This window comes from Cyprinodon tularosa, unplaced genomic scaffold (assembly GCF_016077235.1).
Source record: "Cyprinodon tularosa strain WSP-4 unplaced genomic scaffold, ASM1607723v1 ctg707, whole genome shotgun sequence".
NCBI classification, from domain to species: Eukaryota; Metazoa; Chordata; class Actinopteri; order Cyprinodontiformes; family Cyprinodontidae; genus Cyprinodon; species Cyprinodon tularosa.
In genome coordinates this window covers 38,254-58,449 of record NW_024039460.1, presented here as the reverse complement: position 1 = coordinate 58,449, position 20,196 = coordinate 38,254, and the positions used below count along the sequence as shown (strand labels likewise).

Genomic DNA, 20,196 nt, shown 5'->3' with positions numbered 1-20,196 from the left:
GAAGAGAAGTATGATCAATGTGAACATCTTGACTATACAAGGTACCACTTCATTCTCTGCAACAGCTTTGTCTTCAGCCAGTATATAAATGTGTGGATCTTCATCACACTATGAATTGGGTGCCATTAGTAGAGAAATTTTAAGTAAAGGAAAGTAACAAGCAGTCTAAAATGTGGGAGAGCTATATAATGAAACTTATTATTAAAGACGATGAAGACTTCTGATTCCTGATTATGTTTTACTCAATGGAAAAATGTTAAAGTAAATTACCCAGGATTACCTATTTTTATGAGAACATTACAGATTAGATCGTTGTAAAGTAGGGATGCACGATATTGGGATTTTGGCCGATATCCGATATGCCGATATTTTAAACTCATGTAGCCGATAACCGATATCGATACCGATGTTAAAGCTGGACAAAAATAAGTAGTCATTGAAAATAGCAGTTTTGTTATCCATTTCTGACACTTTGAAAAATAATATACTCAAATATATTTTCATATGCTGATATCAAATAGATTTTTAAAAACGCGGTATTGATCTATTTTACTTTCAAAATCTCGTGAAATTTCATTGTTCTGTTACAAACTCTCGTGATATTTTGCAAATTCTTGTGAGAATTTGTTACTAAAATAGATCGATACCGCGTCAATATATCAACATATAAAAATATGGCAAAATTTTGTGAATTTTCGGGGTATTTCGTAGCATAACGATGACATATAGCAATATTTCATTAGTAAAAGAGATTGATACGGTGTTTTTAAATGGCAATATATCAGCATATGAAGATATTGGGATATTTTAAGGTATAAATATTTTTTCCCTCGTCTTTAGAAGTTTTTAAGTCTGTAAAAAAGAAGTTTTTGAGGTAGTATTTATTTATTTAGACTTTAGAAACTCAGAAGCTGATCAAATATCGGGTTAAATATCGTTTAGGGTGGCCGATGTCCGATATTCAGTTTTAAGGCCGAAACAGGCCGATACCGATAGGGGGCCGATGATATCGTGCATCCCTATTGTAAAGTATAATGAAAATGTAGCTGGAACATTTCAGACTGAAGTTGTAGTCAATTCTTCCTCGTAAAAAGGTTGGAGTTCATGCCGATTAGATGGAGAGCATTAATTCAGTTAAATATTCAACTTAAGTTATGGACTTTATATGCATTCCACCTAGTTTTCCGTCACACCTAATATTTTCTAAACTGCAAAACAAAGTGCCAGATGAGAAAGTGGAATTATGGTTCATGTCAAAAGATTCTTCCAACTAAAACTTGATTAATGCAGTTCCTCCAAGCAGCACTCTGGACCTTCTGGCTGCTTATCTAATGAATGTTTTTTCCTGACTTCTCACTTGGGTTGGAGGACAGTCTCTTACAGTAATAGGTTTGCAGTAATGGCATACTGCTTTCATTTTTTACATAAGAGATTAAACTGAATTTTTTGTAATTCTTGTAAAAATAATTATACGGAAAGGACTCATCACTCTGAAAAACAAAACAGCACACCTCATTACCGTACTTATTTTTTTACACACTCTGCATCTGGCAAAAGCTTTAAATTAAATTCTTAAAATTCCAAAGATTCCAACAAGTAAAGCTGTTTTAATTTGGTAAAAGTAGTATTGCTGAGAGCATGACATAACTTTTTATATCCTTCCACTGGTTTTGCATCTGTCGTGTGTTTATTCATTATACAGGGGCTGAGCAGGCAGGTAGAGACAGATTGTAAACCTGACCACCACGTTTCGGGGAAGAGGAATAAGAATCAGATCTGATTAAATTGGAAAAATCCCTAAACTTTGTTATTTCCATGGATTACAAACAGACCTAATCTCCCTCTGGTGTCTCTGGAGCCTCTCTCCCTGAGCTCTCTGCCAAGACCTCCACTGGCCTCCACCCAAAGAAATCAACTAACTTATAGGTACAGCTCTGTTTTGTTAAGCGTTGCTACGTTCTTATAATGATATGAGATGCCGTGTGTGTGTGTTACAAAGAATCTGTCATGAAGATGACCCCTGTGGATTTTGGGAAAGGGCACTGGTTGGGATTCAGACTTCAGCTCTGTGCCCCTCGTGTCAGCACTGCTAGTGAAACATCGCCACAGCTGACACAGCTAAAATACGCAGGGGGAGGGAGCCTCGGTGGCTAAACCATTAACAGCAGCAAAACACTCATACAGTCTGTAAGGATCTATTTGTGTTTGAACTGCTGTTATTTTATTATTATTTTTAACTTTGGCAGAAAGTGATGACCAATGAAGAATCATCATAAATTATCAGTCTTTCATAACATTACAACAGCGTTAATGTTAACAGTTTTTATAGCCTCCAATAAGTCTTGAGCATAAAAGGAAAACAAAAGTGGCAGTCATATAAATAAGCTTTTATTCAAGTTGAATAATTTGGCATCTGTGTCTACTCCATTGCTACTTAAAGGCATTTGTTGTACATCACAAATCATATTTACCTCAAATACATTGCTGGCCGATTCATTTAATAAAGTATTTACGTAATTGCGAACATTTGTAAACAACATCACAACATACAAATTGCTCATTTAAAATGACATGGATTTCTGGAGTGAGGAGCCCAGCCTGCAGGAAACAAGATATGTTATTTATTTTTGTTAGATGTGAATGATGCCCAACAGGTACATGGAATTAGTGGAACTACTTTTCTATTATTTAACTGTTTTTAAACACATGTGCAATGTCTGTAAACATCCTTTCTTTAGGTGACTGGTAGTAAGCAACATGCCATTTTATTTCCCCCTAATTATAATCAGACATTTCCTTTGAAAATCTCTACCATTTTTTTCATCTCAATTCAGCAACTGACTTTAGCTGTATAGGATCTGCAGGCTATATGCTGTATTAAAATCTACTAGAATGGAAACAGATGTAAACACTGGGAAAATGTATAGACTTAGACCGTAGGGTTATAATTGAGATAGCTGCACATGTGCAGGCTTGCTGTAGGCTGTTCATTTTTACAACAGATAACTGAAATCTGAAGATTACCTTCTAAACAGTGGTTCTTCAAACAAGTGTCCTCCATGTTTAATGTCTTTCTCTAGTTCAACTTCAACACACATGAATCAAATGAGTCTCTGTTAAACCTGGTGATATGCCAAGGATGTAATTTAGCCTTTTGATTTATATGTTTTTGAGCAGAAACAGAAGCAGAGCACTTGGTAGGGGAGGGAGATCTCTAAGCTGCATGGAAAACACAAAAAAAACCTTCACTGTCTTTGGATCTCATTAAACATATTTGGAGTTTTAAAACTTCTTCTTACCATCTTATATTTTACCATCTTTTTTAATTGAAAAAGCTTCCTGGATGGGAAGCAAAATGTCTTCAAACTTGGAAACAAAGTAGAGCTGATTTTTTTTTTTTTGTTACTTTTTGGAATTACCATCTTATAGCTTGAAAATGGAAAACCGTATCCCTAGTCTTGCATAGCTCCAGAGTTAATATTCCAAGGTTATAGCAAAACCAATCCAATAAAGTTGTTTCAACTTTAATAAGCCCTCAAAAAGGGCTTAAATGTTAAAACTATTAATAAGAAATAATCCATACTAGGGCTGCAACTAATTATTATTTTACAAATCGATTAGTCTGTCGATTAGTTTTTCGATTAATCGATTAATAATCAGATAGCAAAAGGTTCCTTAAAGAAAATTTTATGAAATTAAACCAGGTGAAACTAAAACTTTTCACTGGAGCATTCTGGATAGAACATATTGATAGCAAAACTAATTTTAAACCTTAAATTTTAAAATATTTTTTTTTTTTTACAATTTTGGTATAATTGCTGCTCAAAGTCGGTTGCTCTGTCAGCAAAAAGCACATTTTAGAGTCTCTATACTCCTGTTAACGATTAATTGATTACTAAAGTTGATGATTATTTAAATAATCAATTAATCATGGTTAATCCAAAAAATTGTTTCAGCCATAATATGTATTTAAATCCGTTTAGATACATATGTATGTGATACAACAAGGACTCTATCTCATACAACCCCAGACAAATTACAAAACGAGGGCTTCGTGATGCAAATCATGGAGATTTCATGACAAACAAACAAGCATTGAATAGCCATGCAGATATATCTGACCTGTACAGTACCATAAAAAAAGAAAGCACCAATCATTGAAAGAACTTCAAGTCTAATGCAATCATATTTACATAAAAACACAGAAGAACCTTTACTACCCATGGAATCTGGGTAGTATTTATAAAGCTCACATTGGCCTCTAGATCTGCATCACAGATCTCTGACTTTATAAATTCTCTGCAAATTTCAAAGAAGAATTTGGCCTGGTGTTAAGGCCTTACTGTAATTAATCCCTTTTGTAAACTAGAAGTGCCTCTTGGCTAACAAATGTTTGAGACAGTAACCATGGTGACCACCAAAGACACTAATTCTCCAACCAGACCTCAGGTCTGTACTATGAATTCCAAGCGATCATAGAAACACTACAATTTACATTTTGGAAGATGTATGATGAAATGCAAAAACTACAGATGCACTATGAAATTATTATAACATAATGATACTGTATGGAGAAACAGTCTCAATTGACTTGAAAAAAAAAACTCAGATAAGTACATAAAGCTATTCCATTGGGAATCTAATCTAGAAGATTCAGCGTCTTAAGTTCAACCTGTGTTAGCAATCTCGTATTTTCCTGCCATTTTTTTCACTGTTTTAGCTTAAGAAATAGTTTTAATCATGGACTCTGCTCTCTTCTCCAATCTCCTGACACCATTCACCCTATTGTCTCACACAAAAAGCTTACACACACAAATACACACACAGCCATCAATTTCCTTTTCAGAGCAAAACTAAAAGCAGCATTAGCATTAAGTTACATCCGGTCACAGCAGAAAAACTAAGTCGCTTCTTTAGACCAGCAGTTTTTCAATGACTATTTATTTTACCAACAAGATAGAAAATAGTATAAGATATTCACATAGAAAGCCTGGTATTATTACCTTTTATGATTGATAAACATAAAAAAGTGGACAATGGTATATATAACATCTTCAATGCCCACAGTAGTCATACTTTAAAACTGCCACTATATATGATTACAGAAGTGTCTGCATGTTTCATGAAGAGATGACTTTGGAAAAGCAATGGTGGGATTCAGCAATCAACGTGATAATTCCATAATCCAATCCCTGAACATCTGGAGTGAAAACAGCCCAGCAAGCCAATCAGAGTTGCTGAACAGATTTAAAGAGGAGCATCAGTATCCAGAGCCTAAAACACATGAGTCCGGTGACTTTTCTGCACAGAATGATTAGGATATTTTTAGAACTATATCTGTAAAAAGGATAAGTCAGTGTCTTTGACACAGCAAACCCAGACACAAATGTCAGCTATACCTGTTTTGTGCTTGTAAATCAGATTGTTTGGCTGTGAATAAATTTTTCATTTTCTAAACCAAGATGTCTTAGAATTCCATCTCTGTGAATCAATAGAAAATAATATATCTTTGTATACATTTTTTTTTTTACTTTATTGATCTCACAATCGAAAAATTACCTCTCTGCATTTAACCCATCCTCTTTGGGGAACAGTGGGCTGCCACTGCGCAGCACCTGGGGAGCAAGGTGCAATCAAGGGTTAAGGGTCTTGCTCATAGACCCAGAGTGGCAGTCCACAGGAGTGGATTTCAAACTCACAACCTCAGAATTCCAAGCCCTCTGCCCTAACCACTAGGCTGCCACTTGAAATAAAATAATTGCAGAGGTTCTAAATTTTTTACAAAACTAGAAATGTTTTTAAATCTTAAAAATGGCAGATGCAGCTCTGTTTAAAAACTTGAATTTCAAAATTATATAATTGGGAAAAAAAAACTGTGTTTTGTTAAAGTAGATGATAAATATTTGTCAACCTGGTCTAGAAAAATGCACCACCATGTACAAAATACACAACTGTCCCAGGACCTTCAGTTTAGTAGCCTGCAAAAATCTGTTCTCTGACTGGATATTAAAAAAGTGTTACTAATGTGAAAATGACCAAAAAGCTGAGAGAGCATTGTTGGGCAAAATGTGTGCTTGCAAGTTCTAACTCCCAGCAAAGTTTTACTATGTAATTATTACTATTATTACAAATACAAGTCTTTTGTACGCATATAGATTATTATCTATGACTGTAAAAAAAAAAAAACTTATCAGATATTTTTGGTCTACAAGGTAAACAAAATGTAATAGTAAACTGCACATTCTGAAAATTGTTTGAGCAGTATATTTGTCCATAATAGATGGTGTAAAAATGGCCAAGTCTCTGTGGAAATAGTAATGGCTTTATCTGACAATCCCCCAAATAAGGGGACAACTAAAAATGACTTACATATTTGTACAGATTAAGTAATAAATACATATTATTATTGGTTGCATTCTCCCATTACGGGAAGGTTAATAACTGAAGCGACCAGATTTTATTTCCAGCATTCTAACTAAATTATTACTTTTCTGATCTAACCCTAACAGGTTAATTTGCTCTTATTATTTTTCATAAAAAACCTAGAAAAGAGGGTACACTCTACACTGATTTACAGTGGGTTCAATTTATTTCAAGATAGACCAAAGCAAAGCAGTGCATCTTCATGACAGGGATAGAAAATCACATGTTTCTTTTCCATTTTAAAGATATAAATACCTGACATGTTTGTTGTAAATATGTATGAACCTGCAAGGTGGTAAGTGTATTTCTTTACCCTTTTTTCTGTGAAGATAGCTTCTCAAAAGTGGTTACCTTTCCTTTTGTGTAGTTGGACGGCAGGTTTTGGCATATTTGCAATTTCTATTTCAGATGATGTATTGTATTACAAGGAGCGGTGGGACAAATCAAAAGCTTGGGTTATGCTTCTGACCTAACCGCTCTTTACAACTACCCGTCTGCTGTGTTCCTGGGCCTTTATTATGTTGTTTAATCAGTTTTGTTCTCAAATGAACCTCCGTGGTTTTCACAGAAAAGATGTACCTATACAGAGATTAAATTACAAGCAGATGGACAAAACTGATCAATTAGATGACTGACATCTAAAGTCAGATATCTCAGTTGGATTTCATTTAAGGGTTTCAGTGCAAAATGGGGTAAATAAAAATACACTGTGCAGATTTCTATTTGTGACATACATCTGTTTACATAGCACTTCATAATCATGCACTTCTCTATGATAGAACACATATGTTCTTTATTTGAAATTTACAGAATTTAAGAAAGTAAATAAACTACTTAATGCTCATTAGCTTTTGGACCTGCAGCTTTTAAGTGCAATGTCCAACTTATAAATCCCACTAGTGTTAGAATACTGGGTTTGTTGCATTTAATGTTTAGGATTTTTAGGAAAATTCTATTTAGTGAACATTTTAACAACAAATAAAGAATTTAAATAGTATCAAAACTCCACATAAACGGCTTTGATTGTATGGTTAAGTTTAAACTCAGTTTTATTTGGTATATTTCTATTTATAGGCATTGCTACAATCTCTATGCTCGTGCAGACACTAGGCTGAATTACCTTTGGCTGACGTAATTTCTCTTTCTTTAAAAATCTGCCACTTGAATTGAATTTCCCTCACCGTAAGATCCCTCAGATCTCATTGAACATTTGATGAATGAGGATGGCCTCTTACTCACAAAGCTTAAAAAAATATACTGCATACCAACAAATAGTGTTTTTTGCAAATTAATTACTTTTAAAATTCTCATGAGGAAACAAACAATTGCTTCCACACATATGGAGGTGAATGCTATGAGATATTACATGCCCGATGAACAGAAACATTGACAATTACCTCACATGGAAACATCTTATAGAATGCTAAATCTCCTCCCCTGAGCTTTTTTTCTTTTTAGCTTTTATCACATACAGAAATGACTTAAAATAAAGGGAGTGAAGCTGTTAAGAAATATATGAGGTGATAAAAAACAGTAAAACATAAATTGTTTTAAGTAGTGCCATGTTCATAAAAGAACAGCCACAGATGCCATAACTGCTGTCCTCTTCCTTCCTTCCTGACCTCCTGCTCGGCTGACTCATCCCAGCCTTTCTCAAGAAGCCAAAGAAAATATGTGCCATTCTTGGAGAGATTAAAAGCCACAGATACAGCCCTGGCATGTAGGTGAAACCCAATCCTTTCACCAGTTCTGATGACACAGACCAGCGCTTTACTGCCGATCTGACTTCGACCATTTCCACCGTTTTCTTTATCTCCTCACTTTGGTACAAAGAGCCCAAACCCTAAGGCTATAAATCCCACCCTGAAAATCTTGTTTTGGTTTCCGCATACTGTGCACTTGCTTCTTCTGCTTTGCTATCGGGGATCTTCACAGTGATCTGGAAGTGATACAAACTCATATTTCTGGAGGCTATGATCTAATTTCTGCCAAAAAGAAAAAAAAAATTATTCTCACCTTCCTACTGTCTCCCACCAGGGACAAGAAATACATTTGAGTAGGAAGTGAAAAAACACAATAGCTTCATCCTTTCCTTCTGAAAATGTCTTTATTTGTACTACTTAATAACTACTATATCACTCAAAGCTGTCAAATTCAGTGCACAGTTAAACCGCTGATTTTCTTAATGTCGAACTGTCAGAGTTAGAGCAGAATTTAGATGATCTAAAAGGTATAGGGCAGGATTTTCGTGAATTTTTGAAAAGAGTTCTCGACATTTGCACACGGACAATCCTGTACCCACTCACTAGAGGGAACCCTTATTAACCGCGTGCAAGAGCATCCCCACGCCCATTTCCTCGTGCACACTGTTTAAAAGTTGCTGATTGCATTGCTCATACAAGCTTACTTTCCAAAAGATTTGCAATTTTTCCACTATGTCAGACTCCCCACCGGTAAGTTAAAATGGGGATCTGCAAGCAGGACGGCCTTCTGTAAACATATAACAAGAATGATTGATAAATAGGAGGACCACTTATTTTGATGATCCACCTGGAAAAAGACAATCCTTCACTATGCCTTTAATCTAGATCATGATTAGATTCTGCATAAACATTTATACACGCTGCAGCTTCATGGGACTCTTCCCGTGAATGGCACATGATCATTACAAGGTTAATTTAATCCACTTTAATCTAGTTTATAGGGACTTAAAGTAACACACTGTCACAATGTAGCACATATCACAAGGTAAATGAATTTAAAACATTTTAAAGGTAATAAAAATCTAGAAAAGGCTGTATTCATTTGTATTCAACCCAAACTAGTTAATGCCTTGTATATCAATCTTTCCTGCAAATATTAGCTTCAGGTCGTTTTTAGCATCTTTGCTCATATAGACTCTCTTTTTAGCTAATTTCACTATGCAATATTTTCCAAGATCAATGCAGAGGTTGTTTATTGAAAGCAAGTTTTAAATGTTGAATTTTTGAGTAGGGTCTGAATATGCAACAGAAGCATTTAACTGTAGCTTTGGAAGCTTGATTTCTACCAAAAAGGTTCTTCTTGCTGAACGGAGAACCCACCTCCCAAAGTTTGAAATATTTTGTTGTATTCCTAAGCTGCCTCCCAGGGTCAACTTGTATTTAGCCTCATATATTTGCCAATAAAATGTGATCAGATTCCCTGCTCCAGCTAAACGAAGAAAACACCCTGCAGTATAATGCTGCCAGCATCATGTTAGACCACATGGAAAGGCTTTTGAGGGGGATTTTTAGCATCCTCCTATACCCTTACAGCTTTATTTCAGTAATGTATTTTTTTATGGTAAATGGACTGTACTTATATAGCACTTTTTCATTTCAGAAGACTTGACCAAAGTGCTATCAGTCATTCACCCATTCACACACATACTCAGCATGGGTGTTTTTTTGGCCGCTATTCAATAAATGCCATATTTGTGGAGCTCATTATCAGTTGATAATGATTCTCCTACCTGAGCTGTAGAACTCAGCGGCTTCATCTGACCTGTTAGTTTAGATGGAAGTCCATGTCTTGGAAGATCTACAGCTGCAGCTTTTGCATTTAATTTTCTAGATGATGCACGGAAGTGCTCAGTTCTCAAGAACTTTCAACCTGACCTTGGTCTTCACAATGCTTTTTCCCCCACCATCCTCTATGCATTCGCAAAACCTCCAAATTTATGCTAAGATAATATTACACATCTATAAATTCACATCTATGGGCAGTTGGATTTTATTCAGGGGTGTCTGACGACATGTAAATGCTATGGCTTTTTAAATAAACATACTCAAATTATTCAATTAATTTTCTAGAAGGGACTTTTTAAATATATGTAACACAAGCACCAATAAATACAAAGGCTGCTGTAAAACCACAAAATGGAAATGATCTTGTTAATAATGGGGTAGCTATTATATTACTTCTTTAAGTGCCTACTCTGACACATGACTGCAAGCTAAGACTTCATATAAAAGTAATGCAGTGAGGTACAGAAGACTAAATTTCACAGCGTAACTTGATTGCTCAGTGGGTCATTTGAAAACTGCTCAACTAGCTGATGATGAGATGTGTCGTTGCATCAGCAGATTTATTTATAGCTCTGTCATATGTAGTAGCTGGTAGTGACCCTAGAATTAAATATTAACAATATATAAGCCCTGTTTGGCCAGTTAGTTTGTATGTGTACATCTAAGTATATGATTCAGTAAAACAAGGTTATGTTGCACTATGTTATAACGGGAGGGTAGATTTAGCTCAGAATCATGGCGTTTATCACACCTTTAGGTCATATATACTTTAATAATATCATAGTAATTGTTCTTCAAAAGAAAATGAATATAAACACAGAAGGAGAACGTCAAATATTAAGAAATATTTGACTGTACAGCTGCTTCAGAAGAAGCCCCTGCTGTTGTGGGACAGTTGATGTTATACAGAGGGCTGGGATTATTCTGCTCACGTGTTGCTAAATAACTTTCCCCAAAAAAGGAGCTGGTGGTGTGTGGCTGAGGTCACCCCACACAGCAGGTGATGAACAAACAGCCCGGACACAACAGCCACAAACACGTAACAAACATTTTTTCACATCGGTACTCTCAGAAAGCTTTGCCCAATTCCGTTTAGTAACCCCCCCCCATTTTTAAACACTTTAAACACACATTTAAACACATGTTTTAGGAGAGATGGTCGTGTCACTGAGATGGCATGGCCTGTATCAGTGTTGGGACGGGTATATATTCCTGGCTGGTGCTGATAAGCCAACTGATGCCTTGCCTTATTTAGGCAGCAGTAAGCACTGATACACTAGCAGGGACGCACACACAGTGCATGTTCTCTGTATGTTTGTTTAGCAGACTGTGTGTGACAGAGTGTGTATGTATGTGAGGGGTTCATGAGCGGAAATAACTGGGCTCTGAATAAGTGAATGCATATAGATAGAAGTGCACGTGTTCAGCCACTCCACTGCTTATTTAAATGGAAGTATTGAAAAGGAGCTTAATTAGCTGTTTTACAGAACAAGATTCCGTTCCTATTCACTTTGATACTCTGCCGTTACATAAACCATAAGGGTTTAAGGAGATCTCACACCATAAGGTCTCATTATAACAAAAATATCAAGATATTTCTATCTTGTTGAAGTCTGTCTTGATAAAACTTGTCAAATTGATTTTAGCCTAATTCATCTTACTAATTTGCCGTCACAGTACCCCCCCCCCAACAAAGTTTTCAAACCAACAAAGTCGGTTAAAGTTACTATGTTTAATGTTAAGGCAACACAAACTGGCCTGAAAAGCATGTCCCATATCCCGGAAAACTAAAAAGAAATATTTGCAGGATAGCTAGTCTATTTCCAGAAATCAGTTTGTAAGAGGCAGCATAAACCCTGCATAGGTTAATAGTAGTTCACCAGGCAACAATAGGATACACACCTACAATTGACCTAACATACATGTTTTTTGGATGGCACAGATAACAATACATAACAACAAGGAAAAGCTACACAGAAAAGGCCTGACATGGATTTGAACCCACAAAACATCTTGCTAAAAGACAACGGTAATGGCAAGTTAGCCACCATTTGACCTTTATAAATGACTTAATTTGGACCAAAAAAGTCAAATTTACCATATATAACAGTGTATATGAAATCATTTTATATGACTTTAACAATCAATAACAAAGGAAATTCACAATTGCCATTCATTTAATACATAAACCAAAAATTTATAATATTATAGAAATGTCAGCCTATTAGAGATTTTTCCCATCTACTATGCGACATATGATCTCAATACTTGGTACTGTAGGGTTTTCTTTGCATGAATTACTGCGTGTGTGTGACATGGCACGGAGGGAATCTGCCTGTCTTTCTGCCAAGATGTAAAAAAAAACTGAAGTTTTTTTTTAATGGCAGCTGTCAGCTCATTCAGTTTATTTCATCTGGTGGTTCTTCTTTCAAGAAACTGGATTGTGCACATTTTCCTTTTATACTTTTTCCTTCTACAAAACTTTCCATTATACTTCACAGTATTTTCTGAGGAGTTAAATTTCAGGTCTTTCCTTAGCTGTTAGCTTTATTCACCAGAATTAACATGGCGTTATCGATGTATATAATTTATTGACATGCACCACTAAAGTTCTTTTAACACCTCTGATTTGTATATATGAAGTGACAATTTAAACATGCGGAAATCTTATAAAGGCCCTTACAATGCCTTGCACACAGCATCTGTGTATCTACAGAGAAAGTACTGAGTTACCAAGTTACCTAAACTGATGAACTGTACCAAAAAAAAAAAAAAGGTTAATCGGAGGAGAAGCTTCGTGAGTCTGTAAAACCTTTCAGCGGCATGGTCACTTATCTCAGTTTCCAGGCCTCATTTAACCACACAAACACACCTTCATGTTTGCAAGCTGGGGAGTGAAATTGTTGCAAAGATAGGCGGGCAAAATAACCGTGAATGAGAGACAGAGAACTTTGCTCCACTGCATCACACTAGCTCCATATTGATTAGCTCATCACAAGCATGAGGTCATAAGCTCCATCCCAGAGGCGGATGGGATAGCTCCACTTTGCTATAAATCCACTGGGGGTGGGGGGTTGTCCATACCTTTCCCCCACATTCTCCATCATTTCTGCCCTCACAAACCATCAACTCAGCAAACATGCAGCTCTTCCAGTCGTTCTCTCTTAGAACTCATACCATTTAATCCGTTTCACTCTCCAACTGTGCTTGCCTTATTCCCTCTGAGTCCTCTGGGAACGCTGCACAATCAAAGACCGTGAGTCATGTGAATAGATCCAGATCAATGCGAGTGAATCTTTCACAGGGCACTGTACTGTACAATCAGACTTATGTAACCTGCTTACGACTCTTTATTTTATGTAGCTCAGTACATAACCAAACTCTTGAAAAATATCATGGCAGGTAGTTTTAAGACTGCAGGGTACGATGGAGAGGGTAATTAGATCACTCTGTTAGGTGGAGGGAAACCTGCTGTCTGATATAAACACTTTGTACAAACCGAATCCTTTCCTCTGTGTTGCTTTAATGCCATGCATTGGATTTAGTGTTTCCTTCTGCAAACAACCAAAAAGGATATCAGATGGCCTTTTGCTTTAAAAAACATCCGCTATTTTTCTCTTTTCCTGGTAGGATTATTTCAACCTCAATGGCCCTTCTCTGACATGCATGATGTCTCTCTATACTGCAGGTTGTTTTAATTTGCAAATAAGATAACAACCATATTTGAAATTCAACATTTGAGATCTTCATAATCTGAAATTATTCTATTTTTTTAATATAAGGCAAAAAATAGGCAATATAAAAATGAAAGCTATTTAAAGAGTATTCTATAATTGCACCAAATTATTAAATTAAATTATCTTTTAACTATTTGAGTATGAATGGCACTAAGATGTTTGGGATTTCAAATGTTATAAATTGCGGTTCATAAGTTCAAACATGCAAATTTATGTTCCCCCCTTGGGAGAGCAGGAACAAAAATCAGCCATGCCTGATTGCATCAAAACCTTTTCCCAGCTTGTACTCTTTCGCTCAGTCATCACTCGTACAATTCCCTGATGCAATGAAAGGAGAGGATGTCAAAGCAATGCTCTCAGCCCCCAGTGTGGTGCCGGTGGGGGTTAGAAGGGAGCGGGGGGCTCTAGATGAAAAGGTCACATCACATTCACCTGTTAAAGAGCAGATGCCACATCAGAGCAATACTTGGTGTGGGCACTGCTAAGGGTCATACAGCTCCAACACATGAACTCTAAAGACACACGAATCACGCATACAGTGCAAACAAAGACGCCTGACCCATCTTCCTGGGAATGAAAAGCTTGTGCAGAGAATAGAAGCAGAACCTTCTTCCAGGGTCGATTGCCCCGGCAACACAGATTTCTTGACTGCTGATGGTGTATGAGGAGAACTGGATCACTGGACAATTTAGCGCAGTCAGTCTATGACAAAAACGACCTGAGGAGGTACTTTTGTCTTTATTTGTTTAAACAGTCCACACCCACATGCAAATACAGGGGAATAAATGAACACACAAGCGCAAATAAACATCACAGTACCTGGAAGCAGCTATTTCCACTTTACTCCTCGCAATGGCTGCAGCTCTCTGCGCCGCCTCCACAGCCCGATCAACCTTCTCTTTGGTTTTGGGATTCTTAAGAGGAATCAACTGCTTTCTTATTCCACGCACCAGAACGTTATTTTTGTACTTCCCTTCTTCTTTGGTGGCGTCTGGGAAAACAGTGCACCCGTAGCCATGGCGCTTGTTGTTAAGCCATTCTCCTTCATATTTCATCCCATTGGATCTCTCTGAAACACCAAATCCATTCCGCTTGTCGTTCTTCCACTCGCCCATGTAGGTCTCAGTTGTGGTTGCGTCAACATGGTCCTCCAGAAGTAGGTCCTCGTCTGGCAGCTCACCGTCACCGATGGATATGGTGGAGTTTGCATCACTTGAACTGATTCGGCTCATGGTGGCGTCACTTCTTGCTGAGCTGCGTTTGCTGGAGATAGAGGTCCGAGAGTCAGACTTGCGCAACTGCCGGAGGCTGCCGAAAAGAGATCCCCGGCGGAAAAGGCCTTTCTTCTTCCCGGTGACAACCTCGCTGTCTGAGTGGAAGTTGAGGACAAAGCCGCCACGGGTTCCTGTTGGTGTGTCCACAGGGGAGGAGAGGTCATGGAGAACTGCACCGTTGCTCTGTTCGGAGCGCAAGGAGGCCATGGAGGTACGAAGCGGGGAGCGGATGACGGTGGCCATGCCATAGGGAACACTCTGACGGACACCATAACCGTGACGCATCCCCCCCATCCACTGGCCTTGATAGGTTCCTAGGGGCAAGTAGAAATGAATGTGTGAGTTGAAGGGGTTTCCTTAAACTTTTCTACTTAGATCACTGGCTTCTTATAAGCTCTTTACATATGCTGCTTATGTCATGGTATTTCTCCTTATTTAAGCTGGAAACTATCAAGCCTACAATGTAAAAATATTTTGAAGTGAGGAAACTTTCTCAATCTTTAGAAACGTATCTAAGTGAAGATTGGAAACTGTTAGAGAAAACTCCAATGTAATCTGTTTAACATATTTTTAACAACTTAATAGTCGTAAATGGAAAAAACTGAGCTGTTTCCACAACTTCTCTTTCTAAAACCAACTAATTTAAAGAATAGACAAAGACTATTGGCTGTAGGCAAGTATGAAGGGCATTTCTGCAGGGGTTTGCCAAATTTACAAAGGTTCTGTAGTTAACACACCTTACATACAGGATAAAAGAAGCATGCTTTGGTGCTAGATGTACATTGGTTTATAAAATGTGCTCTTTTGAACAGTGATGGAGAGCTCAGCTAAATTAATTTAAAGACCAGATTCAGTGATTGCTTGGAATAAACAAGAACCATTTAGGTAGGATCCTATTTACGGGCAGCAATTACCTCTACTCACTGATGGTAGGCAAACTTTACTTTTATCTGTTTGCTGGTGACGACAGGGAATTGCTATGAGTCACATAATGAGGAGAATAGTTTATTAATCCCATTCTGTGCTGCTGAGCCCCAGTGAGCATGTGTTAGTCTAATGTAGCTTCTTCAAAGCATCATATTACAATCCTGCTCCTAATTAATACGGTGCTCCAATTGCAATTCAGAACACAATGAAAAAAGCTCCTGTGGTCACATATTAACAAAAAAACATGGGGAAAAACTACACCAGCCTGGCCAGGAATTCAGATGGATAAACAGTGTAAGATTAACAGGCTGGCTGTGCGCTGCAGTCCAATTTAGTAACCCTGCAGATCAAGTGATCAGGATGCAGCAGGGTCAGACAGCCAGATGTTGAGTAGATCCTGTAGGATCAGCTGATTTACTGAGCCCAGCAATCTGTGCCCATCATATGTAAAGTATTTATTCTGAACCATAAGGCATCGGTTAAGAGTTTTTTTTTTGTGCACGTTGGAAAACCCTTCTTATGGATTAGATCAGTGGTTATGTTGTGCTTATTTTTACACACACAAAATATATACTAGAAATATTCTCTAACTTCCAGTATGACTGATATGTTTGGAGCAATACGCAACTTCAAGAAAATGAATATTCAGGTCACAGATTTGTTTGTGAATCAAGTACTTTCAGGTTAGACCCTGATTGTGACCCCTGACAGCTGAAGTGTAAGACAGGTTCATCACTTGGGGGTAAACCAATCTTCACCAGCCTGGGTTCATGAGCCAAATAGAAGTGGTAAAATGCATCACTGATGTAAATTAGGTAATCATGAGTCCTTTTTTGTTTGCCCCACAACTCTAAATTACATTTTTTTTTTATATAACATGATGTAATTAGAATAGAATAGAATAGAATTGAAAATCCATTTGTTGTCCTATAATGGGGAATTTCTGCTGTTTACAGCAGCAAAAACATTATAGAATAAATGCTCACATAAATGTGGAGCTTAAAAAAATATATAAGAACATAATAGTAAAGAGTAAAAAAATAAACAATAAAATACTGTACTGTAAAGTGTTTTAACAATATAAATACTGTGCACCTGGAGAGTAAATAACCAATATACAGCTATAGACAATTAATGTAATTTAAACAAGGCCACAAATATGCCTAACATTGCTAAACTAATATAGATAAATAATCATTATGGTTTTATCCATCCATCCATTTTCCGTCAGCCTTATCCCAAGTGGTGTCACGAGGGGTGCTTGTACTTATCTCCAGCTGTCTACGGGCGAGAGGCAGGGTACACCCTGGATAGGTCGCCAGTCCATTGCAGGGCATTATGGTTATGTTGATTTTATATCTTAAGTTATTGGTACTTGCTAATGTTGTTTTATTTAAGATCTCTACTTATTGCTACAGTAGACCTATGTATGAATGTAAAAGTGAACAACTATAACTTTTGGAAGTAGATTTAAACTAAACTTTTTTTGCAACTAGATATTTTTTCTAAAAAACTCAATTTGTCTTTTTTCAAGCAAAGGAAAACTGTTCGAGTCCTCCTTCAGCCAGCTGACTGGCAGTGAGTAGCAACAAATGCTTGGGGAGGCATAGTGCAGGCCTTCTCTATTACTTTTTGCAACTTGAGAAAGCTTCCATTGATTTTCCACTTTCTCTGGCATCATCATCATCATCATAATCTAAAATAAACTTGTACTGTTGAAAAGTGTACTTGGTTTAGATTAGCTCTTTTTGGGGAAGTCAGTTGTTCTATGTAGAAACCTGCACCTTAAAACCTATTTAACATACTTAAAAAAATGATTCAACCATTTTTGGCATTTAATTAATCCTATTTAGTTACTTTAACATAATTGTTCCATGTTAGCAGGGTAGGACATAAAACAATTGTGTTAAAGTAACTAAAGATGATTAAATAAATTCTAAAAGTAGTTGCATTCTCTTCTATCTTCATTAGTTAATATGGATAAAACAAATAAAGTTTACAACTGATGTATCTTATATATATATTTTTTTTGACCTTTGACAAATATTTAACTCCCGCATGCTAGTAAACCTGAAAAAATTAATGTGCAGAATTATGGTAACAAACCTTCATGATGCAGACATGTTCCAATCATTACAGATCCTCTTAAATAGAAAACTTATTCTAAACAAACCCATCCAAACACAAACAGCCCAAAATAAAAAGGTAATTCCGGACTTTGTTATAAAAGAAAGTTTCACTTAGCCCCAATTCATAAGTATTGAAAACTTATGTAAGAAGCAATTTTGTATAAAATTAAACATAAAAAAATTGCACCTTTCTAGATCAATACCTTAAAAAGTTATACTAAGCTTAAAAAAATCATAGAGCGGTTATCCATGGAATAAATTCAATTAACCTGTTGTATATTCAATTTGGCAAACCAAACAGGTGTTTTTGTTTGTTTTTACTGGGATATACCCCACACTTCTACATCACACCTGATTTATACAATCAGTTAATAAAGTACTGTATTTTTATTTTCTCAGATATGTAATCCCAACTTCCTGACCCCTGTGGGGCATCCTAAGCAGCTGGTATGTTTTCTAATGCCTTTGATGAAGCCTGATCTCATATGAGTGATAAAATAGGAAATGGGCTAAAAATTCAGCCCCAGATGATATGAAACAGTGGGACAGTGATCGGTTGCATAACTTGACATTTAGTTTTCGTCTATATAAACTGTTGAACAAAAGTGGAAAAAATAAGTATTTTTGACCAATCCTATAATTATGTATTATCTTTTTATATATACTTAAAAACTGCCCACCAGGAACTGCCAATAATTTCCCCTATATTGCACACAAGTGAGCTCAGGCAGCATGTGTGCCAATGCAGCCTAAGCAAAATCTATATGGGTACCAACATACACACACTTGCTGGGGGGTTGGTTTAAGACAGAATGTTCAATACAAACATGACAGAATGATAGAGATTATTATTCTGGATATGATTTAAGTGGGCTGAACTGCTTTGATGTCAAATCACCCTCTTCATCAGGCATGGTGCCACTGAATAGGACTTTCACTCCTCCCACAGCCTGCGAAGAGCAACCGGTAGTTGTCAAATAAGATACACTCCCAATATAAACAAGGAGTCATAAAAGAAGCAAGTTTACCCACATATAATATATTATTATTATTATAGAAATAGGTTGAGGAGACTGCTGCGCGCAATCCCAGTTGGAATCATATGTAGATTCACACAAATATGGTCAACCCACACATAGGCTGCATAACACATGATCTGCTAAAGACGCACTGAGGACTCTTACCGCCATCTCCGTAGGTTTCCACCCCATATCCATCCTGAAGCCCGTTACTCCAGGTCCCCTCGTATCTAGCAGGTGTGTTGTGGCTTTGCCGGACCCCATAGCGACCCTTAAAGCCGTGACTCCACTCTCCTCGGTAGATCCACCTGCCTTTATTCTCCACTCCGAGCCCGTGCCTCTTCCCCTGGGACCAGTAGCCCTTGTAGGTATTCCCGCTGGGCCAGGTGTACACCCCTACGATTTCGAAGCCGTGCGACCAGGACCCGGCGTATTCGCCCTGGCCCTTGGGTCCGGTGCAGATGCCGTGCCCGTGGGCTTTGCCATCCTCCCACCCCCCGCAGTAAGTGCCACCGTCGTCGAAGTCAAACCTTCCGCCCGTCATTCAGATAAAAGGCTGGGGGGGAAGAACGCAGATCGCGCTGCTGCCGCTGCTGCTGCAGATTCGGGCGTCTCCAGGACCGAAGTGGGCTGTTCCAGAACCGGCGCTGTGATGGAAAGAGGGATGGCAAGCAGGATGATGATAATGATGATGACTAGAGAGGAGGGAGAAATCAGAGGATGAGGAAACCCAGACACAGATATGTAAAAGGCATGCGTAATGGGGAGAGTTAATGCATGAATGGTGGGCGTCATTTACCGGAGGCGCACGCCCGGATTCTCCTCTGCGTGTAGCTCGTCTCCCCCCTCTCACCCACTGAACACCGAGGGAGATAGAGAAGTATGGAGTTCCCTGCTATAGAAGAAAAAAAAAAAAAAATAAAACACCGGGCCAATTGCGACGTCACGCCACAAAGGACCTCCCACCCTCATCCCTGCGCGACGTGCTCCCACCCCCGGCCAAATGGCCCCGGCGCCTCATCCCCTCCAAAATAAGGCACCTCTATATTTGTGCCATATTTGAAAGACGCGCCTCGTAGGCCACAGGTGTAAATTCCGACAGTAGCTGAATTCCCGACAAACCTGTTAAGTCATAATTA

General features: G+C 37.7%; 1 protein-coding gene across 2 annotated transcripts in view; it reads right to left on the bottom strand.

Moving 5' to 3' along the window:
- The window catches only part of LOC119772304 (junctophilin-1-like), a 47,893-nt gene extending 27,899 nt beyond the window's left edge, over window positions 1–19,994 (bottom strand). The window contains exons 1-3 of one of the 2 annotated variants that reach the window (XM_038268662.1): window positions 19,857–19,994; window positions 19,223–19,752; window positions 14,528–15,296 (exon numbers count right to left, since the gene is read on the bottom strand). In XM_038268662.1, the coding sequence (XP_038124590.1) occupies window positions 14,528–15,296; window positions 19,223–19,601 (1,148 nt within the window). In that variant the 5' untranslated portion in view covers window positions 19,602–19,752; window positions 19,857–19,994. The remainder of the gene's footprint in view (window positions 1–14,527; window positions 15,297–19,222; window positions 19,753–19,856) is intronic. The other variant, XM_038268663.1, reaches the window with a different exon arrangement.
- Between the last annotated feature and the right edge of the window lie 202 nt (window positions 19,995–20,196).